At 49.5% G+C, this 27,874-nt stretch overlaps 1 protein-coding gene across 12 annotated transcripts in view; it reads right to left on the bottom strand.

Moving 5' to 3' along the window:
* The window catches only part of MTMR1 (myotubularin related protein 1), a 68,362-nt gene continuing 40,488 nt past the window's right edge, over positions 1-27,874 (bottom strand). For 10 of the 12 annotated variants that reach the window (XM_070257490.1, XM_070257479.1, XM_070257481.1 and 7 more), the window contains 6 exons: positions 24,362-24,547; positions 23,715-23,921; positions 18,196-18,288; positions 14,205-14,318; positions 9,711-9,887; positions 1-2,404 (listed from right to left, as the gene is read on the bottom strand). In XM_070257490.1, coding sequence (XP_070113591.1) covers positions 2,243-2,404; positions 9,711-9,887; positions 14,205-14,318; positions 18,196-18,288; positions 23,715-23,921; positions 24,362-24,547 — 939 coding nt within the window. In that variant the 3' untranslated portion in view covers positions 1-2,242. Of the gene's footprint in view, positions 2,405-9,710; positions 9,888-12,850; positions 13,655-14,204; positions 14,319-18,195; positions 18,289-23,714; positions 23,922-24,361; positions 24,548-27,874 lie in introns of those variants that run through there. The other 2 variants (XM_070257488.1, XM_070257489.1) reach the window with 1 other exon arrangement.

Below are 27,874 nucleotides of genomic sequence, written 5' to 3'. Positions count from 1 at the left end.
GCAAACATATTATCATTTTAATTACAGATGGAATACAGTGCATCAGATGAGGCAAATACAATACTGTGCCAGGTTTAAAAATCGGAACCATAAACATTTTACATACTATACTTAAATAAAACCGAAAAAAAGAATTGCTTAGGTAACAAAACTATACTTCAAGTTGTTTTAGAAAGAGTTTTGTGCTAGGAACACACAAAGGAAAATGATCCGTTGTGCTGCTTTCAAATTGAATGGGTGTCCCTAGGGGTCCTCCTGGGGCCCAGCGCGGGGCAGGGCCAGGCCGGGCGCCAGCTCGCTGCCCCCAGCGCCAGGCTAGATGCCCCCAGCAAGAACAAGCCACTTTGCTTCTCTGGTTTTGTTAGAAGCATCATTCAGGCCACACCAAGTTTAATCAGCCTAGTGTAGCTGGGGGATTAAATGATATTTCTGGAAGAAATGTCCCCATTTTAAAAAGTTAGTATATCAATAATCCAGTTTATCCATTCATAAATAAGGTGTCAGATATGTTGGGAGCATAAATCAAAAGCTAACATCAATTAAACTGCGATTTAGAAACATCCCCTAAACGATAAACATGGAGAATTGATTTTAGGTTATCAAATTACCTTGAATAAACATTTCTGATACCTTATGGATATCAGGTTTTCTGTAAGAATCAGAAGGTTCCAAGTTGAAAAATCATCTATTCTCTAAGTGTTTGACTGTATAAAACCTTTAAGAATACATTTTCAAAAATAATGTCAGGATGTAGGACTTTGCGGGCATCCCGTGATTCGACGCCCCCAGTGTCGAGGTGCGGCTGTTGTCGGGTCTGACCCGGGAGCTCCTGAGGCCCCTGATGCTGAAGGCGGGCTGCACTCCTGCAGCCACGGTCCCAGTGACTGCCTGGCACGCATGACAGGTGGAGGGGGAGGGTGTGGCCTGCTGGCGGTGGGGGCGCAAACGTGCCCCCAGTCGACCTGTCACAGGCCACACAGAGGAGCTCAGAGCTACAGCACTGGTGGACGGACCCGGGGATCGCCCCTTAATTCCTGCCCGGGCTGCTGGAGGCTGGGGGTCCATGAGTGAGGGAGGCAAAACCCAGAGGAGAGGCCCGACTGGCTTGAGGTCGGCCCTGAGACAGGAGACCGAGGGACGTGCGGGCTGGGCTTTTGGCAACGGAAGCCACGGCACTGTGGGTGCTTGAAAATATGGACATGCAGTCGCAGGAATAAACCGGGCTGAGGGATCTCGATCAAACGGGAAACAGTATTTCCGACCGGCAGAGAGCAGGTGGGGGCAGACTCGCCCTGATGCAGACGCCGGCCGCAGGAGAGAAGGGGCCGTGAGGTCGGCCCGTGCCGGCACAGAGCTGCCTGAGTCCTCAGTTTCCCCTCAGCAGGGCGGGGGGAGGAGGAGTGTGCCTCGGCCATGGCATCTGGAGGGAACCGTGCTATTGCCATCTGTGGCCCGGGTGCCCTCAGGAGGCAAGTCCCAGAGTCGGGCGAGGACAGAACACACTGCCATCTCAATGCCCACATCAAACGTGGTTCACGCGTGCACGGAACAGTGAGCATGGACCTGGTTCGCCAGGCCGTTCTCATGCCGTCCCGTCAGGCAGATCCCTCCTCGGGTGACGAGTCTAGACGCACGGAAGGACGTAGGAAAATAAAGGCCTGTTTCTCTCTGTAAAAATACCTGTATGTACACGACAGTAATGGAACGGGGCGCCCCTGCGTGAGGAGAACTGTAGGCTCGAGGGCGCTGTGCTGTCTTCTCCCCGCAGATGGCGAATTGTGAGCTTAAGTTGTAGCAAAGCGCTGGCGGAACCACGTGGCTGGCAGCGTGGGCTCTAGTGAATGGCGTGGTCAGGAGGGCTGCCCTGGGGAAGTGGTCGGGGACCTCCTCAACCCAAGCACCGCACCCGGGCCCTCTAGTTTCTCCCGAGCTGCCCGGACGATAGGAAGTCAGCTCTCAGGGTCCATGTGACAGATGGCCACCCTGAGAAACCCCCAACAGGAGGGAAATGGGGGCTCACAAAAAGCACTTGACGACAGTAGGAGCTGTCACCAAGCCACACAAATGGGCACTGGTTGGAAGTACCATCCAGACACAGAGGGCACAGGGCGTAATCCTAAAAGACAAGACACAAGCTACAGCCAGGAGGGGTGGCAGGTCCCTTGCTGAGCCACTGGTGAGGGCAGCGGAGCAGCAGGCTGTCCTGGACGCTGGACTTGCCGGAACGGCCGCCTCCGGCCCGTCAGACCGAGGTGTGGACGGGGGTGACCGAGTGGGACGGCGAGGAGCCCCGCTCGGACGAGGACGAGGCACGCGTGGCCACCTCCCGCTGCAGGTCCTCCACCCTCTTCTGCAGCTCCGCGCGGACGGCCAGCAGCTCCTTGAGGGTCTGGTGGATGGGCATCTGTGGGTACACACAGCCGTCAGCGGCCACCAAGCCCCCCGCGCCGACAGCCCGATGCTGCTCGCCTCCCCATTAGGGCCCAACCAGTATGCCGCGGGCGTCCAGAGGCTCCCCGGTCATGGCCCAATCTGTCCCCAAGTGTGCACGGGTGCCCTCCCCACAAGCTGCGGGCTCCAGCTGACACGGTGGGAAGGGCTTCGTCACTGCTCTCCTTCCGGGCTTGGCCAAGGTCCCAGAGGAGACAAGCAGGTTCAGGTGAAACCGCCCCCCACACAGTGTCTACGTGTCGCCCCCACGCCTCCCCCTTACCGCAGCACTCTTGCAGTTTTATAAATAGCTCTGCTGACTAATTCTGTGAAATCAGCACTTTCTGCAACTTGAAGTTGTTTTCATCAGTCAGAACAGGAGCCAGCAGAAGCCCCTGGAGAGGGCAGTGCCCCAGGAGGGGGAGCCCCTGGGGGCCCGGTGCCTTACCCCCCACCCAGGGAAGAAGGTGGGCCTTCCTCTCGAAGCTTCCACTCAGCAGCACCAGGGCCACAGCAAGGCCTCAGCCCACTGACCTCTCTCTCTCAAGCCCGTTGCTGGGGGGTGGGCCAGGAAGAAATGAGCAGGACTTTGCTGGGGCACGTGGTACCCAGTCTGACTACCTGGGTCACAGCACCCACCCCCACAGCACCTGCTGGGGCCCAGAGACCCGAGACCTGGCTTTCCTTTCCCCTCATAGCGTACTTGCTCGGGCTGGGGGGAGGCAGGCAAGGGAAGGGGTGACCAGCTGGTGAGCAAAGGAGGCACAGGGTGGGGTCTGGGGAGCTCCCCCTGCCACTCCTCGTCCCCCATGCAGTGAGGACATCAGGACACAGCCACAGGCCTGGGTCCAAAGCCGCAGCCAGGCCATGTGATGCTCACTCCCCACCGTCCTGTGGCTGCTTCCTGCTGCCCTGAGGGTAACGGTCTGATCTTCGCCTCGAGGCCTGGTGAGGTCTGACCCCAGCCTGCCTCTCCTGCTCACGTCTCACCAGGTCCTGCCTCTGCTACCTTCCTGCATTGCAGAATCTTCCAGGTTTTGGAAGATGCCACACCTGTGCTGTCCCTTCTGCCTGGGGTACTCTCCCCCCACCCTTTTCACCCACACACTCGCTTCATCCCACCGCGACCAGCACAAAGAGCCCTTGCTCTGGGTGGGGGGCCTTCTGGACTCCATTTGTTTTGTCATCCACCTCCCCAAAGACTAAGCTGTTCCATCGGGGGTGCCAATGGGGATCAGCCCAACTGGAGGGAAGGAGGGGAAGACAGAGATGAGAGAGAGACAGAGATGAGAGCGATGGCCCTGGCGAGAGAGGAGAGGAGAGTGGGGAGGGTGACAGAGAAACAGAGGGCAGCCAGGGGCCTCCAGCATGGCAGGGGGCTCAGGAACTAGCACTGGAGAAGTGAAGAACACACTCCTGATTTGGGCAGGCCACAGGAAGAAGGGAGGGGACAGCAACATGGGAGACTGATGGCAAAGGCCCCCCAAAACAAGGAGTTACCCTTATCTGCTGCTGAGCCTAGAGGGCACTGTGAGGTGGGCGACAGCTCCCGTCTTGGCCTCAGGACCTATTTGGTGTTTTCTGGTTTGCACGACCATTTGATTCCGGTCAGACAACAGAATGCTTTGCAGTCAAGCTGCTGTTAGGAAGCCCCACACCCGCGGCAGAAAAGCACAGCCACACACACCCAGGGCCCGAGGCTCTCTTCTTACATCTCCATGTGGCCTATCGTGTTTTTTCTCATGTGTCATCTTCATTTACAATAAGTCAAAGGCATGCTGCTTCAAGAAAATGCTCCTCTAAGGGCCAGGCACCCAGTGGGTGTTAGCGTGTGAGACACAAGCCCACAGGGTCTCAAAGGAAACAAGATGGCTGCCAGGCCCTCCACCTAGCCATCCTTTGATGGATGCCCAGGAGCCCCCCTCCAGGCAGCTAGCCCAGCCCCCTCCCTTCTCTGAGAATAGAGGCCCAACAGGCTTGTGCCCTCTGCCTTTCCTCCCCTTTCCCCCCTTCTCTCTGCCTGGCCTGGCTTCCTGTCCCCTGGCGCTGGACACCCACCGCAGACTTCTTGCTGATCCCTCTGCCGCAGTCTTCACTGCCCCTTCCACATTCCTGTACCCCTAGTGCTGCTGGAGTGAGCTTTCCAGAACATATACCAGGCCTTGCCCTGCAAACCCTGTGGTGGCTCCCACAGCCCCTAGAATAAAGTCCAAACTCCCAGAGATGCTTCCCAAGGCCCTCTGCGGCCTGGGCCCACCTACTTCTCTGGCCTCTGACATCACCAAGACCCAACCTGCTCCCCTACAGTCTCTGTGTGCCCGGCCCCTAGGGCGTGGCCAACACGTGCTTGTGGCGTTTGGAATAAAGAGCTGTGACCCAAGGACCGCCTCTAGTTCTCCCTTCTGTGCAGCACAGGGCAGGGAGAATGCAGAACACTGGGCCACCCACCTAACCCCCTCCGAGCACCGTGCCAGCGCTTTGTAGGGACTCATTTCACACTTGTGCCCCTGCGAAGTCTCAGTGAGGCCCGGGACCTTGCCTCTCATCAGGCGTCAAGTCACCACCAGAGACAGGTGTCACTGCCAGAGACAGGGCTTGGCCCTAGCCTGGGGACAGCCTTTCCTTTGGTGACCACACGTGCCAGTAGCAAGAGCTTGGCGAGGACAGCTCCTCTGGCCCTTCCCTCTGCATCACAGGATCGGCGTGAGTGCTAAACGCAGTCCCACATGCACAGCACCCAGAGGCCCTCAACTTGCAGCGGCCATGGTCACAGTTACCCTTATCGGCATGGCCATCACAAAGAAGCTGACTCTGCTTACACGTGTAAGAATCTGAGCGCATTCGAGGAGAGACGCATCCTGTGGTTTGCAGGTTTTAAGAAAGATCTGGGCCCTGCCCTCGCCAGATTGACAGTCAAGCACAGGGCCAGGCCTCTAGCGCCGGCAGAGGGAGCTAGCGCGGCGCTAGGCAGAGCTCAGCCGCAGAGGACACGCCCCTGCCCAGCAGCGCTGCTTCCCATCAGGCCTCTCCTGCAGTAACCCAGAAGCCCAGGGCAGCCAAAGGCACTTCAGTTCAAGCAGTAGTTCTGCGGGGCTTCCCGCTACCGTTCAAGAAATCCCACTGACCGCCTGTCCCTTGAGTCACCCAGAGTACTGTGTGGAAACTCTCCGCACTGATTTAAATAAAGGAGAGACTTTCCAGCCCATCTTCCTTGTTGCTATAACAGACGAATCGGAACCGCCCAGGAAAGAAGAATTCAGCGCAGTGCCCGAGGAGGACAGAAATACACAGCAGTTAGGAGGAAGCTGCTGGAAGGCGCGTGCTGGCTTTGGTTCCTGAGTACAGTTGTCTCTAGTGACTGGAAAGAAATGCTCAAGAGGCCCCCGGGCTTCACATTCGAAAACAAAGCAGGGAGGTGGGAAAGGAGCGTGGCCCTGGAATGGGGGCTCCTGTGAAATGGGAGCGGTCTGCGCCGCACTCAGACTCCCTTGGCCGAAAGCCACGACAGAGGCTGCTGACAGGGCTGGCGACCTCTTTGGCTCGCTGATGTTTCTGGGCACACGGGCCATTTCAGAGACAGTGCTCCCTCAAACACAACTCTCATTATGGGGACAGTTCAATCTAGTAACGAGCACTTGCTGTGTCAGGGGCCTGCTTTTGCAGAGTGCAAGGTCTAAGGTGAGAGAGAGGCAAATAAATAAATTGTCCCTGCAGCCTGGGGAACGTAATCTGGGAGCTCAGCTGAGGGCACAGTGGGGGCCAGGGGCGTGGAGGGCGTGGGGAGCTGGAGCCATCAGGTGGCCACGGGCAGTGATGCCTGAGCTGTGACTTCGGTGGGGAGAGCCAGGCCTCTCTGGCAGCAGGCTGGAGCACAGACCGGAGAGAGACCGAGGCAGGGAGACTAGACAGGCTGGTCCAAGAGCCCGGAGGTCAGGGGTGTGGACGGGAGGCTTGAAGGGGAGGCAGGGGGAGACAAGAAAGGATTAGCAAGGGCACACTTGAGTTGTTGCAGGCTGAGTGGCAAGAACTGCAGGAGGCAGAGGGCATCAGGGAAGGCTTGAGGGCCTGGAGAGAGCAGATGTGTAAGAGGAGTCAGCCTGGACCAGGAGGGCGCCGCTTCCCTCATTCACTGAGTCATTCACTGGCCACATTTCTGGAGTTGCCCATTAAGCACCAAACACCACACTCGGTGCAGAGGACACACGACTAGGCCAGGTGTGGCCCGTGCAGTTTCGGGCTCATGGTCTATAGGGCGGCGGGCAGGGAAACATGAGGTGGTATCGTGCCTGGGGGAGACCCCTCCTTCCCAAAGTGTGCTGGTCTGGGTGGTAACCTATGGTCCCCCCAACACTGGGTGAGCAGGGAAGCGCACGCGCAAGGGAGGAAGGAAAGCACGAGGGGAGGAGGGGCAGCGGGCACTGGAAGGAGAGAGGATCCAGTTCCTGCCGATCAGAGCCCCCTAGTGGGGAGGGGCCACAAACGCGAGTCTCTGGTCCCAGGCAGACTCTGGCAAGGGCTGGAGGAGGCGATCAGACAAATACTAATTGAAGACCCAAAAGGCAGGTTAGTTCAGACTAGGGGACCTAGGAGCCGGGAGTGCAGGACAGGCTCTTCAGGAAGGGGCGGGCATGGCGCAGGGCGCCCGAGCACAGGGACTGCTGTCCTCTTCCCTGCCTTGTCTGTGGAGGGGACAGGAACTGACCACACTCCCTTTGCTGTCAACTCCCTTCACCTGGAAGCTTCTCAGCACAAGGACAGCCACTTTTAGTGGGGGCAAGAGGGACGTGCAGGCCAGCCCTGTGCCCCTCAGGCTGTTGTGTGACCAAGTTGGGCCACATGACTCGGGAATGGACATTTCTAGATCTGCTGGGCCTCCGCTGCCTCCCTGCAGTGGGGCTCAGGCCCCGAGGAGGCTGCGGGAGCCCTGGAGAGCCAGCAGGCTCCCCGCTTTCCCCTGCAGAGGAGGCGGCGCACGAGGCGTGGCTCACTCGGAAGAGGGAAGGGAGAGGGTTTGGGGGCCACGCTTGTGAGGAGGCTTCCTGGAGGCCATGGCCGCTTGACAGCTGACTCCACGGCGCTCTGCAGGTGCCACAGAGCTAACGCTGGAGGCTCTTCAATATGGGCACCAGCACAGAACAGCTGATCCTAGTTACCAAGGGCTCACCGGCCACAAACCAAACTGGACCCCTGTATTTAAAACACTGACGACTGACCACAACATGGGACTGACTGTATACTGTTTGTTTTCATGGGGAAAAGAGCCGAGACTGCGCCTCTCCAGCTTTAGATGCTCTTCAGTAAAGAAACGTTTTACGACTCTGAGAAGTTAGCATTTCCGCTCCTCAGAACCCACGCTAAACCCAGAACCCATTTGGTACTGGAAATGCACTCTGGCCGTCTCAGCACTACAGGCCCTCATGTCAGTGCACTTGGCCCAGTGTGGAAGTGCTCACCACCCTTGCTGCCCCATGCTGTCGTAACAGAGGAGCCAGCTAGCAGCCCCTTGGCAACACATTAGAAATTTGCATGGTACATGATAACAGAAGCTGGGCCCTCAGAGACTAAATGGAGGGGTTTCCGGTCAGGGAAGGTTTCCTAAAGAAAGTTCTCAGAGCACCAGCTATTGGCCCGGTGAGAGGCAGAGCACAGGGCAAGTGTTTCCGGAGTCAGTGGTTTGAGGAGCCAACTGTGGGACATGGAATCCATCAGCCCGGGAGAAGGAGAGAGGAAGGCAGAGACGCAGGCGCAGGGGACCGTGAGGCCTGGTTCTGCGGCCTGCTTGGAGAGAAGGCCAAGTACTGGGCTGAGCAGGCCCTGATCATGGCGTTCTGGAAAACAGCCCTGGGGGTGGCATGGCCAACTCAGAGGGTCTAGAAGAGGAAAGAGCTTTTGTAGCTGAAGCTGTGTGAAACAAATGGAATGAATCAGGAAACAGAGTCAGGGAAAGAGGAGGCAAGTGATGAGCAGCTGGGGCTCTGGTGTGGGAGAGCAAAGGAGCTGGGCAGGAGATGATAAGCGGGGCCTTGGGCAGCAGCCTGCACCTGTCAGGCGGAGCCTGGAGCTCCGTCTGCTACGAGGGACTTTTCCAGCGGGGAGAGAAGGTTAGTGACGTGACTGCACCTCTGAAGTTCAAGAGCCAGGGAACTGAAAAGGGAAATGAACAGTTTAGTCTTCCCCGTGGTTAGTGGGGCTTGGGGAGTGTTAGGGGCTGAATTTTGTCTCCCCAAAATTCATATGTTGGAGTCCTACCCCCCAGGACCTCAGAATGTGACTGTATTTGGAGACAGGATCTGTACAGAGGTGATCAAGCTAAAATGAGATCATAGGGTGTGCCCTAATCCAGTACAAATGGTATCCCTATAAAAAAAGGAAAATTTGGACACAGAGACACGCATAAAGGGAAGATGATATGAAGAGACGTAGGGAGAAGGCCACCGACAAGCCGAGGAGAGGCCTGGCGCAGACCCTTCCCTCACAGCCCTCAGAAGGAAGCAACCCTGCCCACACCTTGATCTCAGACTCCCCGCCTCGAGCTGGGGGACAACAAATGTCTGTGTCTAAGTCTCCCAGTCTGTGGTACTCTGTTTGGGAGCATAGCAAACTAAGACTGAGCTGAAAATGCCTGGAGAGACTGTACGATGCTGGGCGAGAGGGAAGGACTGAGAAGGAGGAGGGCTGGGGACAGGGAGACGTGTGCACCCGTGGTCAACAGAAGCAGTGATGTGAAACTGGGCCGTGCAAACGTGCTCCTTGGTGGACTGCCATGAACTAAGAATATGAAACTTAAAAACCCTCAGCAGAAGCTATCTGTCCACAGAGGGGAGGGCTGCCTCCATCGGTCTGCTCTGTGACTTAGGACGTACCTTCTTTCTGCTGTGCTACCAGTCTACAAGCTGTAACCGCGAGGCATTTCCCAAACGCCCTTCCCTGCCCCCGAGTGCGGTGCCCTGCAGAATCAGTACTGCCCACCGCGCACCTCTGAGTCAAGTCACCGGAAAGACTGAGAGTCAGATGTGGTAACCAGTATTACTGCATCGATGTTCTCTCAAGCAGTATAAGAGGGAGGTGCTAAGAGTTTTAACTCTAACCCAGCAAACAGCATCTGGGCTGGTGTGTGGAAGAGCCCTGCTGGACAGGGACGAAAAGGATGGACCCCTGCAAGGCGAGGGCGCAGGACCTTCAGGAGACATCAATACCTAGCATACGCACATTTCTACAGTATCATCTTTACCCGGACAGAAAGACATGCTCTTGTGAAAAGAAGAAAAACAAAAAGATACCTGAGGCCTCATTCGTGGATTCCATCGCACATAATAGTTTACCCACAATTCCAAATGACTCAGACTAGCAACAGGATATAAGACGTGGTTTTCATAATTCACAAAGAAGGGATTAGAAAATTCATCGAGCTGGCTATTGATATAAGACCATAAAGATATAGTCTTTGTATATACATCCTGAAAAACAAAAAAAGAACACATTGAAATAAATTCAACTTTTCTTCATATCCTTAAGAATTTGTATTACATAGAGAAAAGGACTTGCATGATGAAGTGAGTTCCAACCCTGAAAAATTCAGGGGCATTTACTAAGCCCGACCCCCCTCCCCATGCAGCGCCTCATGCTGGGGATGGCATGAGCATGCAGTGAGCACGCACACCGGTTGCTGTCCTGGAAAAACATATTGCTGAGTTAGGTAACATTTGGTGACTATGTCTGTGTGAGGCAGAACGAGAACTTTCTAACAACCACAGGATGATGGGGCCCGTCAATAACAAATACATTTTTTATTCTGGTTTGCAGTTTGTTTTTGTGACTCAATACTGGGCACTGTGGGTAGAATTTACAGATAAGATTCCTTTCACTGGAAATCACGGCTCCCTGGAGAAAAACATGCCAGGGTGGCAGACTGGAGAAGCCTTATAGAGAGAAGTAAATATACCATTAAATTATATCTCCCCACCTCCCAATTTTACAGTACACCATTTAGAAATGCTGTAACTAATCGGTTTACTCAGCTGAATGAAAACACCCAAATCCACAGGCATGGTGGGGCAGATAAACAGTAAACATGCAGCAAGTACAGTGACAAAGTCAAAATGAGACAATGGAGAGGCCAGGAGTGTTTTCTACCATTCTGCTGCTCCCAAGCCAGCTGACCTCCTCACAAGCTATCTAGACACGGAAACTTCCACTAGGACCTTTTCATATTTCATATTTTGTACTTATAAGAGAAACACCAGCAATAATTCAAGGGACCCTGAATAGCCAAAACAATCTTGAAAAGGAGAACAAATGTGGAGTTCTCATACTTCCCAATTTCAAAACTTACTACAGTAATCAATACAGGTGCTACTGGCATAGGGTGGAGAGACATGTAGATCAGTGCAACAGTACACAGCATACAGAAACAAACCCCCACATTTACAGTCAACCGACTTTCAACATGGGTGACAAGAAAATTCAAGGGGGAAAGACAGTCTTTTCAACAAATGGTGCTGGGACAACTGCATAGCTACAAGCAAAAGAATAAAGTTGGACCCTTACCTCACACCACATACAAAAAATAACTCAAAATGGATCATAGTTCTAAACGTAAGAGCTAAAACTAGGGGCTGGTCCCATGGCCGAGTGGTTAAGATCATGCGCTTCTCTTCGGCGACCTGGGGTTCACCAGTTCAGATCCTGGGGGTGGACCTACGCACCACTCATCAAGCCATGCTGTGGCAGCATCCCACATAGAAGAGCTAGAATGACCCACAACTAGGATATACAGCTATGTACTGGCGCTTTGGGGAGAAAGGAAAAAAGAGGAAGATTGGCAACAGATGTTAATGCTCAGGGCCAATCTTCCCCACCAAAAAGTATACTTAAAAAAAATTAGCTAAAACTATAAAACACTTAGAAGAAAACACAGGTTCAAATCCTCATGATCCTGGGTTAGGCAATGTTTTTTTTCTTCTTTTTTTTTTTTTTTTTGAGGAAGATTAGCCCTGAGCTAACATCTGCTGCCAATCCTCCTCTTTGTGCTGAGGAAGTCTGGCCCTGAGCTAAGATCCGTGCCCATCTTCCTCTACTTTATATGTGGGACGCCTACCACAGCATGGCGTGCCAAGTGGTGCCATGTCTGCACCCAGGATCTGAGCCGGTGAACCCCGGGCTACCGAAGTGGAATGTGCGAACTTAACCGCTGTGCCACTGGGCCGGCCCCGGCAGTGGTTTCTTAGATATGACACCAAAAGCATAACAACAAAAGAAAAAACGGATAAATTGGACTTCATCAAAATTAAAAACTTATGTGCTTCAAATGACACCATCAAAAAAGTGAAAAGACAACCCACAGAATGAGAGAAAATGTTTGCAAATCATATCTGATAAGGGACTTGTATCTATAAAGAATACATAAGGAACTCTTATAATTCAATAATAAAAAGACAATCCAATTAAAAATGAGCAAAGGATCTCAATAAACATTTGTCCACAGAAAATACACAGATGGCTAATAAGCACATGAGAAGATGCTCAGCATCATTAGTCATCAGGGAAATGCACATCAAAACCACAACGAGCTCCCACGTCACACCCACCGGGATGGCTAGAATCAAGACGCTCAGTAACAAGCGCCTGCAAGGATGTGGAGAAAACGGGCCCTCGGACGATGCTGGTGGGAAGGTAAAATGGTGCAGCCGCTTTGGAAGACAGTCTGGCTGGTCCTCAAAAGGTTAAACCCAGAGTCGCCATAGGACCCAGCAAGTCCACTCCCAGGTATCTGCCCCCCAAACATGAATGCATATGCCCACAGAAAACTTGTATGCGAATGTTCATAGCAGCTTTATGTGTAACAGCCCAAGTGGGAACAACCCAAATGTCCGTCTGCTAATGACTATATAAACAAAATGCGGTCTAGCCACACGCTGGAATAGCACTCAGCCAGGAAAAGGCATGAAGAACTGGTACCGGCTGCAACATGGAGGAACCCTGAAAACAACATACTTAGCGAAATAAGCCAATTGCAAGAGGACAAATATGTATAATTCCATTTATAAGAAATGTTCAGAATAGGCAAATCCATAGAGACGCAAAGTAAATTACATGCCAGGGCTGGGGGGAGGGGAGAACGGGGAGTGACTGCTAATGGGTATGGGGTTTCTTTTTGAGGTGATGAAAATTATATTAAATTAAATAGTGGTGATGGTTGTACACTCTGAATATACTAAAAACCATTGAACTATACACTTTAAAAGGGCGAATTGTATGGTATATAAATTATATCTGGAGAGAGCTGATTTTTTTTTAAAAAGTACATTTTGGAAAAAAAAGATAAAAACTATAACTGTTTAAATTCTACATATGAAGTTCATTCTTCTGTTGCCGAGTGTTTTTTAAACGGCTTTATTGAGATATAAGTCACATCAGAAGATTCACTCTTTAAAATGTTTTTTTCTTTTTATTATGAGGTTCACAGAAGCCCATCACGCGGGGCCTGAAGAAAGTGGATTTTCTCCTGATCACAATGGGAAGCCACAGGGAGGTTTCAAGCAGGGGACAGGCACATGACGGGACTGAAGCTCGGGAACGCTGCCCTGATTGCTGGTTTAGAGTGTTCTGGAGGTCAGAAATGGAGGCAGGGAAGCCCGTTCCCGGGCAGCTGCCTTAGTCCAGAGGCGAGATGGTGGGGGCCTGACTTGGCCTTGTAGCTGTAAAGCAGTGAGAAGTGGCCAGATTAAGTCTATCTGGGGGACGGGGCCAGCAGTTCTCGCTGATGGACTGGACGTGAGGGCGAGGGAAGAACTGAAGACGGCCCCTATGTATTTGGCCTCACAATCTCGATGGGCAGAGGTGCCATTATTGAGGTGAGAGAGAGCAGGGGAGGGGCAGGGGAACTTAGGTCCCTGAGAATGAGGAAGTCACCTAGAAAAAGAACAGAGTTTGGGGTGGGAAAAGAACCCAGGCCTGGGTTAGAGATGAATGGCTTCGAAGGAGGAGACTGAGTGGGCGGGGCCAGGGGCGCGGGGGCGCCAGAAGGGAGGCGGGCACGGAGTGAGGGGGTGGTCAGCTCTGGAGGCTGCTCAGAGAGAGGGAGGTGGGCGCTCGGGGCCTCCTGTTTTCCCCTCAATTCTCTGATGTTCTCATACACTTAGCCCACAGGCGGTAGTCCTTTTCTGTTAACCAGAGGATCCTCTTTAAGCTGCCTTTTCCCAATGCTTCCTCACTTTTCTTCATTCTTTTATCCCAAAATGAGGAGAAAAACAAAAAGGTGAAATGTAACTCTGAAAAGCTTGGTAGCTGCTGCTTTACTGGGTTGACGGAAAGGAAAGTTTAGCTTGCTACCTACATGGATGTTTTGGGCTCCTCTATAGACTTCATTATCTAAGGTCTCCAAGTACCCTTCAGTCCAACTGCAGAGAATGCCAAGCAGAACCGTATCATTTCGGAGTCAGTGCAGTGGAAAGTATGTGAGCTTGGAGTTTAGGGGGTCCAGAGTCTAGTACTGACCCTAGAGACCTTAGAGACCCCAGAGAGCTGTGGGCTCGCTGGGTCCCAGCCCCCAATGTCCATAAAGTAAGGGGCTTGTATCAGACAACCTGGCAGATTAGACACATGCTCTGGGGCTGGGGAACCCTGGGAGGGCGTCTAGCGCCACCCCTCCATTTACAGATGGCAGCAGGCTGGACCCAAGTCCCTTCTCCATTCTGTCCCCCTTCTACAGTGGCACTTAACGGGAAAGGCGTCCGAGCAATTGGGAAGCAACAGACAGGCTACACGACACTTACCTCTTTGACTCGCTGCTCTTCACAGTTGCACAAGAAAGTCCCAAAGAGACAGCTATAAAGGTGATCCAAAATTGTAATCAAGAATAGTTCATTAAACTCGAATGCTGAAGGAAACTTAAATGGAGAGAGAAATAAGGTTTAGTTTTAAAGTTCAATTTCTAAAACAAAGTGGTACTAATTTTTTGTGAAAGACAGCTAAACTGCAACTTGGAATATAGTCAAAGATCAAAAGGAAAACTGAGCTCATCTAGAACTTAACTATCTCTAGTTTCAAGTTCAAGCATATAGATCTGGTTGAGAGACAACTGGAAGCAACAAAAATTGTTGTACCCTTCAATGCCTAAAAAACTTATGTAGTTCCCACTTCTCACCATGATGGTAGAGCAGAGCCTACATTCACCCTTCTGCCAGAAACAATTAGAAAGCTGAACAAAACATGCGAAACAACTGTTTTCAGACATTGGCAAGAGGCAGCCCAGGACTGTGACCCCCTGAGAGAAGGGAAACAAATCAGGCAAGTCCTACTATTGTCTCAGCTTTCCACCTGGGGGCACATTTCTGAGCCACGGAGAAGGCGGGGGCATTCTCAGGCACAGCATATACCAAAGCTGCCTCAAGAAGAAATAGAAAGTCTATCTATTAAAGAAAGAACTCATAATAAAAAACCTTCCCACAGAGACAACTCCATGAACATACATTCCCAAATCCTTACCAATATATACGCAAGTTGAATTTGACAATATATAAGAAGGGTAACACAACATGACCAAGTGGTGTTTATCTCAGGAATGCAAGGCTGGTTTAACATTTGAAAATCAATGTTATAAAAAAAGATTAATTACTGTCAGAAATCAATTAACAGAATAAGGAAGAAAATCACATGATCATCCAACTGTCGTTTTAGGTCATTCTTAATGGGGTTTTGGAGAATTCCAATGAAGACTTTACCATTGCCAGGAGGTTCTAGCCAGTAGCTGGCATTTAGTAGCTATGAGGAGATGACCTGGAAATAACAGTAATGATCCTGGCAGCAAGCATGTACTGGAGGCCTACCATGTGCCAGCATTCTAACTTAAAAACATAGTAAAATATTCATCACCTACTGAATGAAGCAAACTACCCAGGGTATTTTTGTCAGTTTACTTTAAAGACCTATTCCCCAATCAGAGTGATGCTGGCACACTATCATGACTAATCCTGTCATCTCTAGAGTGACAACCAGGATCACTGACAGACAAATTTATTTTTTAGCTTAGCTTTATTATTTTACTGGACCAAGGACAAGCTTCTCAATTAGAAACAAGCCAAATCCAGGAATGTTCAAACTCCACCTGAATTTACCTTTTTAATTATCCAGTTTAAAGAATGCTGCTCAGCTACCTTAGTCTGCCTCTATCTCCACCTTAAGGATTGCTTTCAGAGACACAATGCTCTCCTAAAGAGCCCCAGCACAATACCACTTCGTCAGAAACCTCTAGAAACTAGCTGTGGTGGTTCTTATTAGTATTCTTCTTCTTAGATGGACTAAATCAATGATGAACTAAATCAATGAAATCCGGCTGAAATGCTAAAGATAGCTACTGGGGAATCCTCTTTCAAAGCCTTTAAGATTGCCCCTTGTGACTCTAACAATGATCTCACATTCCAAATGGCTATCTTTTAAAAGGCCAAGACCATTATGTCCACTTTCCCAGTATTTTCTATGCAGCTTAGTTATATCCTATTTCATAAATTACTGGCACCACGAAATTTACTAATTTAAGCAAATATATAACATTTATGTATATTGAAGCTTTATTAAATCAAGGATAGGAACGGAAGATCTACACTTTATTTTCCAACATTTAAAAGTATATGTTTACTAACAGGACAGCAAGGCTTTTACTGACATATTTGTGAAGTCGTATGAGTCTTCATTCCTAACCCCAAGCCTGCATTCTGGACCTGGCCAAGTGGGCACCAGGCATGGGAGGTCCAGGTGGGCGGGGCCCATGACACGGGGGGCTCCATCTACTCCAACTGGGTCAGGACTGCTATTCACATTCAAAGGACATTGGGCCATTAAGTTCAACTCAGAAAACATTTCATTAGGGGAAGCGGCAACAGCTAGAGTAATACAAACAAAAGAGTAAGTCTCTGACTCACATTTTTGGCTGCTTCTCCTGGAAACTATACCATCTACCTAAAAAGCATGGTCTCAAAAACTCCATAGAAGCCCATAATGAAATTCTGCACCTCTTGAGGACCAGACATACCGACGCCAATTAAAGCCATCCCAAAGGGTAGCCTGCTACACCGCAGGTTTGTACAATGCCTTCCAGAAAGAGTCCCTCCATTACTTTTTCCCTTAGCTCTTTTTACGTCAATTGTACACACAGACAGTTCATTTTATTCTGAGATTTCTGACAACTTTACACTGATGTAGCTTACTTGATTTAGCAGTAGGCAACCTAAAAATAAGTTAATCTTGTTACATGAATGCATCTTTTCTAACAAGCTACATTTCATTCACTTAGACTTAATTGATAGTTAAAGACTAATCATTCATGTTTCTGCTTCTAACACATTAACAATGGTATTTTAAAAGAAATTAATTATACACATTTCAGAGTCTTAGAGCTGTGAGAGGCATCTGAAATCTTCCAATCAAACCTCTTCTTTTCATTCTTAAAATCCAATAAACAATATAAAAACGATATAGACGACATGAAAATAGGCACTAAGCAAAATGAAAAATGGAAGTCAGTTTGAAGATGTTAAACACACACACACATTTATCTAGGCATTTGGGAGGAATAAGCTACTTCATATCCACAAAAGTGGTGCTTTTCAGAAGCATCAGAAGTCACTCAAGCATTTCCATGTGCCAACCCATTACTCCCATGGGCAACAGAGGCTCCTGGTGGGGGACTGGGCTGCTGCTGTTTCACAGACTACAGCGTGGGGGAGGCAGAGGTCCTTTGCAAAGGCCCCAGAGTGACGGTGTAAGGCGGCCAGGAGGATCAATCAGGTTCCCTTCACGTGCCTGAATCAGCCAAGGCCAGGGCTCAGGGCCAACAGGAGGGAGAGAGCCCAGACCACGGGTCGGTCTCCTCTCTCTTCCCCACAACCCTGACCTCAGCCAGGCTGGGCAGCAGGCCCTTGGCAAGCTGCTCTGTCTTTTGTGCTCTCTCTCCGTCTGTGCACCACCTCCCCCCCCGTATTTACCCTCTCTCTATCTCTGGATCTCTCTGGTTCCAGGTCCATTTCTCTGGCACTATCTCCTACCATGAGGATAAGACCCCAAACTCAGGTTTGGATGGTGGAGATGAGGGGAAAAAACAGCACATGCCTCATGGCCTGCTGTGACCTGAAGCCATCTGGGCCCAGCTAGCCTGGGCAAGGAGATTCCTGCACAGCCCCCGGCTTACCAGGGCCCTGTGCACTGGGGTTTGGAAGCTAAGCACCAGGTCATGACGGGATACTTGACAGCTTCCTGTCTGCCGTTGCTTCTTGGACTCTCATTTCTCCCAGAGACCCTGGGATTGGAGGGGCTGTGGCCTGGGGCAGGGTGTGCAGATTCCTGGATTCCCTGGTCTAATGCCCTGTGCTGGCCTAGGGCTTCAGTCCCATCCCCATTTCTAACACCTGGCAGGATCTTCCATTTCCTGCCCAGCAGGCGACTGGGTTTCCTTCTGCTGACAGAAGGGAGTAAGAGAAGCAGAGTGACGAAGGAACAGGGCCCTGTTCTACACACTTGCTGGACAGGATGACGGACCAAAACAATGTGCACGGGAAAAGTAACTTTTAGTGTGAAGTCGGTTGTTTCTAACTTTCTGCTCATATTCTAAGTGAATTAGAATCAAACTGAAATAATAGAAGAGTCATATTTTACACACGTACACACGTGTTCATTTTGAATGAACGTGAAATGAAAGTTTATCTAACCTTCAACTTTAAGATATGTTTGAATCAGACTATGTGAGTCAGAAATATACTTGAAATCTCTCACCTGTCTTGTCATTTGCCAAACACAATCAATAAACTGAAGAAATATTGGGGATCGGTCAGCATCCGCGTGGTTGTCATTGCCATGGCCCACACGCTGAAAGGAAACAAGAGGTTAAACATTTTAATGTATGCTATGGTCCTCTCAAAAGTCACTTTAAATTGCCTAGTAACAAGAATCATGTCTCTTTTGTATGTCCCAAGGCCTGGAAAGAATTCCTGGCACATAATGTGCCACTCAAAAATGTTCATCAATTGAATTGACTTCCATCACTCTCAGGAAACAAAACTTCAGTGTACTATATATTTACCTGTTGATTATTTTTATAATTTTTCTTTCATATAGCTGGACTCAAGAAGTTACAAGCAAACAGCCAGCAAACTTTTTAGTCCAAATGAAGGGGTCAACTCCAGCCACCATACCAAGGGCACAGTGGCAACTGGGACTGCCAATTAGCAGCTCACAGGGCATGTTGTGACTGCCATTTCCTCCATAAGTGTCAAACAGATTTTCCGTTTTTCAGAGATGTCAAGAAGTCTGAGAATCAAAATAATGATTAACAATCTACAAGTTTTAGCCAATTCTGCGTGACTCGGAGAACCCCAAAATCTCACTCTTGAAATGAGAATGGGTGAGTCCTTGCTCGAGGCAGTCCAGTCAAGTACTGCATTTCTTTTTTTTCCAGTTTTGAGATAAGTGACACCCAGTATGATATTTCATACCTTTTGATATTTTAGAAGATGTTAATAGATTCATATAAAAGGTAAAAGATAATTAGAAACACAAACAGGACTGACAAAAACACTGAAAATGTCAAGTTAAAAATTAGCTCAAGAGTAAGCATTCTAAAAGAATGCTTCAAATAATCTGAGACTAGGCAAAAGGATGAGAAAAAAACATTTTGAAGATACAACGCGATGACCATGTAGAAAGAGCAAGAAATACTGGGCCTATGAAATTTCCACCAGGAAAGACATAAAAACAAGGAAATAACCAGGTCAACATCAAACCTCAGGGTAACACTGTATTGCCTTTTTAAAAAAATTTTTCATTGTGGTGAAATATACATAACATCAAATTTACCATTTTAAGCATTTTTAAGTATAGAGTTCAGCAGCATTAAGTACACTCACACTGTTGTACAACCATCACCACCATCCACCTCCAGAACTTTTTCACCTTGCAAAACTGAAAAGTGTCCACATTAAATACTAAGTCCACATCCGCTCCCCCAGCCCCTGGCACCCACCATTCTGGGGTCTGTCTCCATGAGCTGGACTGCTCCAGGACCTCATGTAAGTGGAATCATACAATACTTGCCCTTTTGTGACTGGCTTATTTCACTTAGCATAACGTCCTCAAGGTTCATCCATGTGGTAGCACAGGTCAGAATTTCCTTCCTTTTTAAGGCTGAATAATTCCATTGTATGTATGTACCACAATTTGTTTATCCATTCATCTGTTGATGGACACAGGTCGCTTCCACGTTTGGGCTACTGTGAAGCATGCCACCATGAACATGGGTGCGCAAATATCTATTTGAGTATATACCCAGAAGCAGAATTGCTGGAATATATGATAATTCCACTTGTAATTTCTTGAGGAACCGCCACCCTGTTTTCCATAGCAGCTGCATGCATTGCCTTATTTCTGCACAGTCATGCATCGATGGGGACATGTTCTAAGAAATGCATCGTTAGGGGATTTCATCGTTGTGCAAATGTCATAGAGTGTACTTACGCAAACCTAGATGGTATGGCCTGCTGCACACCTAGGCTACATGGTACTACTCTTACGGTGCCACCGTCATATATGTGGCCCGTCATCGACCGAAACGTCGGCACATGGCACAGACTGTACTTCCCTCATAAGGGATGTGCAGAGCCTGCTCCTCGGCCCTCAAGGCACTAGGGAACAGTTTGATACTGACAGCTGACAATTTGGGATTCATTCTTTCTTTTAGCATATATTCACTGGACTCCTATGGCGCTTGCAAGGCCTTTGGGCTTTCCAGCATTTTCATGGTGTCTAGCAAAGGCCAGGCCCTGGCTAGACACCTGGGGTACCAAGACAAATGAGACACAGTATCCGTGCTCGATGAATAATTCATCTGTGGTCTAGTTGTGGGAGAAAGACGTGTAAGTAATGAGGGCGCTAAAGTGTTCCAAGGGCTTCTGAGTGTGAGAGGTGTATGGTGGGGCCACAAGAGAGCAAATGGCCATCCTAGAATGGGATAGAGGAGGGAAAGTCACAGTCACGGCAGAAGTCTCATTTGAGATAAACCTTGAAGGACAGGAAAGTGCCTGATTCCTGGTTAGCCAGGGTTATATTATATTTGAAGCAGTGGGAACGTGGTGGGGGCACAAGGGACACCAGAAGTAGTTGGAAACGGTTGAGCCTCAGGGGATGATGCAAGAGGAGGGAGGTGAGATGAGGCTGGAAAGGTGGACTAGGGCCAGATCAGCAAGGGCCTTGAATGCCATGCTGGGGAGTTTGCCCACAATCCACTAGGCCATGGGCAGGCTCTGAGGGATTCACGCTGGGGCGCAGCAGCATCACATCTGCTTCTTGGAACACCCTGTCTAGCTGCAGTGAGGAACAACAGATTGGAAGGGTGTAGGCGACAGAGAGGCTAGTTAGGAGACTGCCATGATAGACCCTCAGGAGATGGCCAGGCCTGAATTAAGGGGGCATCAGTGGCAATGGCGAGGAGACAACAGATTTGAAATCCGTGTATTTAAAGTCTTGGGACTGGCTGAGATCACTCAGGGATCAAGCACACAGATGAGAACCGATCCAAGAACTGAGCCCTGGGGCACCAAAACATTAAGAGGTTGCGGAGGGAGCAAGGAGCAGAAGGCAGGAGGAAATTCAAAAGGTTGTAGAGACCTAGAAGCCAAGTGAAGAAGGTGTTTCCAGAAGAAGGGAAAAATCAACAGTGTCAAATACTCAGGACAAGTAAGAGAAGGACTTGGCAAAGTGTGACAAGAGCAGTTTCGAGGGGGTCTTGTGAGGAGGAAGTCTGGCTGCAGCGGGTTCAAGACAGACCGGAAGGAGAGAAAGTGATAGTGAGTACAGGCAGCAGTTTTGAGGAGCTTTGTTGTAAACGGGAGCAGAAAATTGAAGGGACAGCTGGAGGGGGAAGTGGGGTCAAGAAGATTGGTTTCTAGGGTGGCATAATGGCATGTTTCTATACCAAAAGGAATGATCTAGGAGAGAGGGGAAAATGGAGGTGGACAAAGGCAGAAACAGTTAAAAAGTGGTCCATGATAAGGTCCAAGAGGCAGATGATGGAACAGGTGGGCAAGAACAGGAATTGGCCTCAGGTAGGAACTCAGCTCATCCACAGAAACTCGGGGAAGGTAGAGTACAGAGACCCATCAGGCGGATGGCTGCAGGCTTGAAACCACTGTTAAAAGGCTGGCTCCACCCTGACTAGCTGGGTAACTTTGGGCAGATACCTCACTCTTGAAACATCAGTTTCCCCATCTGTCAATGACAGTACCTGCCTCACAGGATCATTATAGGATTAAACCAGATGATACACGTAACAGTGCTAGACACACAGTCGTACTCAGTAAGTTGAGGAGATTTTGAATCTTATGATCTTACTGCCTTGGTGAGCCCCAGTGTTAGTAAATAGGGTCTGGAGCAGCAGAGTGCTGTGGGCATGCCCTGAGGCATGGCGTGTGCCGCCATTGCTGGCCTCTCAAGAGATGGCCTTTACCACTGCCCTTTTAGTAAGGGGCCCCTGCTAGTTTTTTTTCACCCAGGACACACAGTTTGGGAGGGAAAGGTGGAAGAGAATGGCCTCTGAGTCTTCAGAGAGGGCCACGTGCAAATACTAGGCAAGACTCCACACTCTCTCTCCTCCCCACTGAGCCCAGCCTGTGCTGAGAGGGTTAGCAACAAAGGAGGTCATGATAATGTTTAACATAATAAGAAGAGCTAAAACTTACCCACACAGCATGGGCCAGGCACAGTCCTAAGCACCTGACACATATAAACTCATTCTTTCCCCAGCCCCCTACTCCAGCCCTGCACAATACTCCATTTCAGAAGGGACACCAAGGCACAGAGAGTGAAGGGATGTGTCCAAGGATGTGACAACAGCTCCCAAAGGGCATGCAGCTCAGAGGCTATGGACCTGCCCTTCCCTCTCCTCCCCAAGAGTGCAGGCACACCACATGCACTTGGCGCCCGACGGTGGGAGCCGCTGAAGGTCTCCCACTGCCCATCCTCCTGCTTTCCACTAGTGAGTGTGAATGGGGTTTCAGGAGCATTCCGCCTCCTGAAGTTGCATTCCAACTGCACTCCAATGCACCGTTCAGACAAATCCCCAATGGTTCAATGGCCCAGATAGACCAGGAATTTGCTGCCATTTGGACTAAAGCACAAATGGCAGCCCAAGAATGCCCTACCAGATGACCTAGCAATCCCACTCCTAGGTATATACACAAATATGAAAGCAGGCTGTTATGGTCTGAATGGGCGCCCCCCCCCCCCATTCATACGTTGGAGCCCTAACCCTCAGTATCTCAGAATGTGACTGTGCTTGGAGACAGGGCCTTTAATGAGGTGATTAAGTTCAAATGAGGCCATTAGGGTGGGCCCTAATCCAGTCTGATTAGTGTCCTTATAAGAAGAAGAAATGTGGGCACAGACTTGCACAGAAGGAAGACCACGTGACGAGAGAGAGAAGACAGCCGTCTGCAAGTCAAAGAGAGAGGCCTCAGAAGAAACCAACCTTGCCACATCTTGATCTTGGACTTCCAGCCTCCAAAACTGTGAGGCAAATTTCTGCTGTTGAAGCCACCCAATGTGTGGTACTTTGTGTGGCAAAAGCTTATACACCAACGTTCCCAGCAGCACTATTCACAATAGGCAACAGGTAGAAACAACCCAAGAGCCCATCGACAGATGAATGGATAAACAAAATGTGGTATATACATACAATGGAATATTATTCAGCCATGAAACGGAATTAAATATTGATATATGCTACAACATGGATGAAGCTTGAAAACATTATTCTTAGTGAAATAAGCCAGTCACAGAAAGGCAAATATCGTATGATTCCACTTATGTCAGGTACCCAGGACAGGCAAATCCATAGAGACAGAAAGCAGATTAGTGGTTGTCAGGGCCCAGGGGAGGCGGGAACGGGAGTGACCGCAATAGGTATGGGGTTTCCTTTCCGGGTGACGCAAATGTTTTGGAACTAGATAGAGGTAGTGGTTGCACAACACTGTAAACGTATTAAATGCCACTGAACTGTGTACTTTAAAATGCTTAATACTATGTTATATGAATTTTACCTCAAGTAAAACAAAAGGCATACCTATACTAAAAAAATAAACAGAATTCCCTACCAGGAACATACAATGCTGAGGTCCATGGTATTCTATTATGGCAATTCAGATCCGATACGGAGCAGAAAGCCTGCGCATGCATGCATGCGTGATACGTACTACGGATGACAGGGCAAAACAGTAAGCATGAGCCTCACAGCCTCAACTTACCAGTGCAAACTTATGTCCAAAGCTGATCCACTCCTTTTCTATGAGAGCCTCGAACCCTTTAATGGTACGATAATAACTGTCCAACATCAGCATGGCCAGAGACGTCAGCTGGGCTGTTCGGTCCCAACCATCGCTGCAATGCACCACCACCGAAGTTTTCCCAGATTCTATTTTATCAGCAATTCTTACTGCCCCAGCAAGAAGCATCTTCAGAAAAGAAGGCACATTAGACCAAGTGACATTTAATTTCTATTGCAGCAAAAATAATTCTGGGGAGAACACTGGAAGGTCCGGTGAATAAACCAAACAAGAATGCAATCAATTCAGAATCACTAGGAAACATTAGCACCGTGGGGAAGAAAAATTTACACTGAGAAAAACTACAGCAGTAAATAGGGGCCTTTATTAAAGGGCCACAAAGTGCTTTAAAAAACTGATCCGAAGCAAGCACTATCGCTTGTATTGTCACAAAAGCCCCCAACAAAGACCAGACTGGATAGTGCCTAGGGAACTATGAAAGCCCGAGTACACAGCAAAGGTGCACTTCTTCGCAATGTTGAGAAACCACTTGGACGGACAGACAGGTTTATGGCACAGACACAGAGAAACCTTAACCAGAAAGCCTGGAAAGGACTGGCCCTCTTTACCCTTATATACTCTAGCCAATGCGTCCCATCCACGTTGGACAGCCACCGTGCCTCATCGATGGAAGGGTACACGATCTCTTTCAATTTACGTAGTGACTCTCTCATCACGTGAATGTTGTGGATCTCCAAGAACACGAGTTCTGCGTTGGGGTAAGCACTTTCACTTTCATATCCTCCACCCTTTGCCTGTGAAAAACAAAAGCTATACATCACTTCAATTCTTGTCAGTGTTACCAGATAGAGACCACTAAAGAAGCAACAAACTCATCTGTTTACAACAAACCTCCTACATCCTTGTACAAGTTATGAGTTTCCTGGGGCCACTGGAACAAAGTACCACAAACTGAGTGGCCTAAGACAACAGACATTTCTTCTCTCACAATTCTGGAGGCTGGAAGGCCGAAGCCAAGGGATTGGCAGGGCTGTGCTCCCTCAGAACCCTCTTGCTTCTGGTGGCCCAGGTGTTCCTGGTTCACAGACACATTACTCTGATTTCTGCCTCAGCATCACATGGCCTTGTCTTTGTGTCTCTGTCTCTTCTCTCCTTATAAGGACAACAGTCAGAGTGGATCAGGGCCCACCCTAATTCAAGATGACCTCATCTTAACTTGATTACATTTGCAAAGACCCCATTTCAAAATAAGACCACGTTCACAGGGACCAGGAGTTAGGACTTCAACATATTTTTCATGGAGACACAATCCAACCCATAACAATCCTCCATCACCCGTCGTCAATTTTTAAACCATTAACAATTGGATCTTACTCAAGGCAAATTAGGTTTAAAAAGGTTCTGTTAGTGCCATCTATCTGAATAGAAAAAGTTGTACTACCACAAAATTTCTGTATAATAAAGCAACTTGTAAATCCCAAACAATGAGATTCATTTAAGCAATTTAAGTAAAATAAAATGCAAATGTAACAAAGAAGGGAGATGTGGCTCACCCCTTGGTAACCTCATAACAAAATCTGGTCTGTAATTAGCTTTTATTTTGTAGAAGTCAACATTCAAAACACATCTGTGATGAGAATATACAGAAACTGAAACCCTAATGCACTGCTGGTAGGAATTAAAATTGTGCAGTCTCTGCAGAAAAATGTTTGACGGTTCCTCAAAAAGTTAAACACAAAATTACCATATGACCCAGCAATTCTACTCCCACAGAACTCCCACTCCCACAGAATACAAGTATTCAAACAACACCTTGTACACGACTGAGCACAGCAGCACGGTTCACATCAGCCAAAAGGTGGGAGCAACCCCAGTGTCCATCAGTGGACAAACAGACAGACAAAATGTGGTCTCTGCATACAACGGAATGTTATTCAGCCATAATACAGGCTACAACATGGATGAACCTTAAAAACATTATGCTAAGTGAAAGAAGCCAAGCACAAAAGACCACCTAGTGTATGATTTCATCTATATGAAATGTCCAGAACAAGGAAATCTATATAGACACAAAGTAAATCAGAGGTTGACAGGGGCTGGGGGAGGGGAGAATGGGCAGTGACTGCCAATGACATAGGGTTTCCATGTGGGGCTATGAAAGTATTCTGGAATTAGACAGTGGTGACTGCTCCACGACATTGGGAATACACCAGAAGTCGCTCAATTGTAAACTCTGGAATGGTTCAAATGGTGAGTTTCATATTGTGTGAATTTTATCTCAATAAAAAAAATAATAAATGCATCTGTGAACGCAAAGACCACACCCTTCCTTTAGTCTCCAACCATTTACAGAGTGGATATTAATGGTTGGCTCTGACCTAAACACTGGGGCAACGGTTGTGAACAAGTAGAGACCCTGGTCCTCTAGGCACTCAAAATCTGGTGAGGTAGGCAGGTGAGGAGAGGGGTGAGTGCAGCATGGGGGGCAATCCTTTGCTCCAGGAGAGCAAGGGGTGTGCTGGGACTACACGGCCAGACTGGTGAGGCTGCGGGGGGACAGCAGAGACATCTACACTGAGAAGAGAACACAAGTTAGGAAAGCTCTGCTGTGGGGAGGAAGGTCAAGAACACAGAAGGCAGAGAGGCCATCGTGTCTGGATGCCCAGAGATGGGCGAGGACGTGGCTTCCTAAGAGGCAGGCAAGAAGTTCAGCAGAGAGAACACTAGGGCAGTGGTGAGAGCAGCGAGAGATGAGGCCAGAGAGCAGCCAGGGGCTGGATGGCGCAGGGAAGGGAGAAGGAGCGCGGGGAGGGCTCGATCAGACTTGCAGTGTAGAATCATCACTGGCCGCACCGGGCAGTGGGAACTGGGGGAGGGCAGGGCCTTCCACAGGGAGACCAGCTCGGAGGTGGGCAGTCATGTGGCTGAAGCAATCACGGTGGAGGCGGCAGAGCAGCGAGATGCATCTGCTGTGAGATATTTAAGAGGCTGATCGGGGCAACGGAGGTGGGTAGCACAGGAGGTGACAGTGACACCCATGATTCTGGGCTGGGCAAACCAAAAGATGGTATCAGTTACTGAGATATAGACTATTGGAGAAGAAACAAGAGCGTCCGGCTTTGAGTATAGTGAGCAGAAAATGCGTGTGAGAAATTTAAGTGGAGATGACTACAGGCAGCGGGATACGCAGGTCTGGGGCTCAGACGAGAGGTCTGGCACCTGGCTGATTATTGGAGGCCAGAGGTAGGGTGCTCCAGGTCAGTGGGTAAGGAGAGGAGAGAAGAGAAGGCCGGCAGCCTGAAGAAGGCCAACATTCAAGGAACACAAAGCAAAAGAGAAGAAGAGCAGCCAGATAAAGAAAAAAGGGAGAAGAGTATTTTGAAAAGGAGAAGTTACTTGACTATGTCAAAAGCTCACAAGATCAAGGAAAATAGCTGAAAAATACACACTGGATTTCGTGACAAGAAAGTACTTGGAGACCTTATCAAGAAGGATCTGGGCCGAGATGGCATGGGAGCTGGTTTTGCGCAGCTCAGGGGCTGCGTGAGCGGCGGCGAGCACCTAGGGGTATCACGGAGACACCTCCTCCAAGTCGTCTGTCTGCAAAGGGCAGCAGACGACGGTGCTGGCAGGAGGGGACAGTGCCGGTGAGCTGAGGGAGGCCTTATTTGCATGGACGGGAAAGACTTCGTGGGCAGGAGTGCTTCCCGAGAGGGGAAAGGACAAAGATCCCAGAGAGGGAAAAGGGGCGGCTGGCAGTAGAATACAGGGCACGGGGAGGAGGCCACCCTCCCACTGTAACAGGATGCAGGAGTTAGTATCCAGGTCTGGTGGCAGGAGGGGAGGGACTTCCTTTTAAGGGCTGGTTTGTGCTAGGTGCAGAAGGAAGCAAGGTCAGCTGTTGAGGATGAAGGGGCTGGGGCAGGGTCATCCATTAGAATGGTCAGAAGGGGGCCGAAATGGCCCCTGGGAGACTGGGGGTAGAGGGTGTGGACTTGCCCGCAAGCACTGAGGACCCAGTCGAGGCTGGAGAGCATGAATCTGGAGCGGCTCCAGCCTGCACACTGTGAGCCTTTTACTCTCCTGGAACTGTGTTCGGCAGCCCAGGGTGTGGGCATGAG

The sequence above is a fragment of the Equus caballus genome, chromosome X, assembly GCF_041296265.1.
Source record: "Equus caballus isolate H_3958 breed thoroughbred chromosome X, TB-T2T, whole genome shotgun sequence".
Lineage (NCBI taxonomy): Eukaryota > Metazoa > Chordata > Mammalia > Perissodactyla > Equidae > Equus > Equus caballus.
The sequence above is the reverse complement of the archived record's forward strand: the minus strand, read 5'-3'. Positions and strand labels throughout refer to the sequence as shown.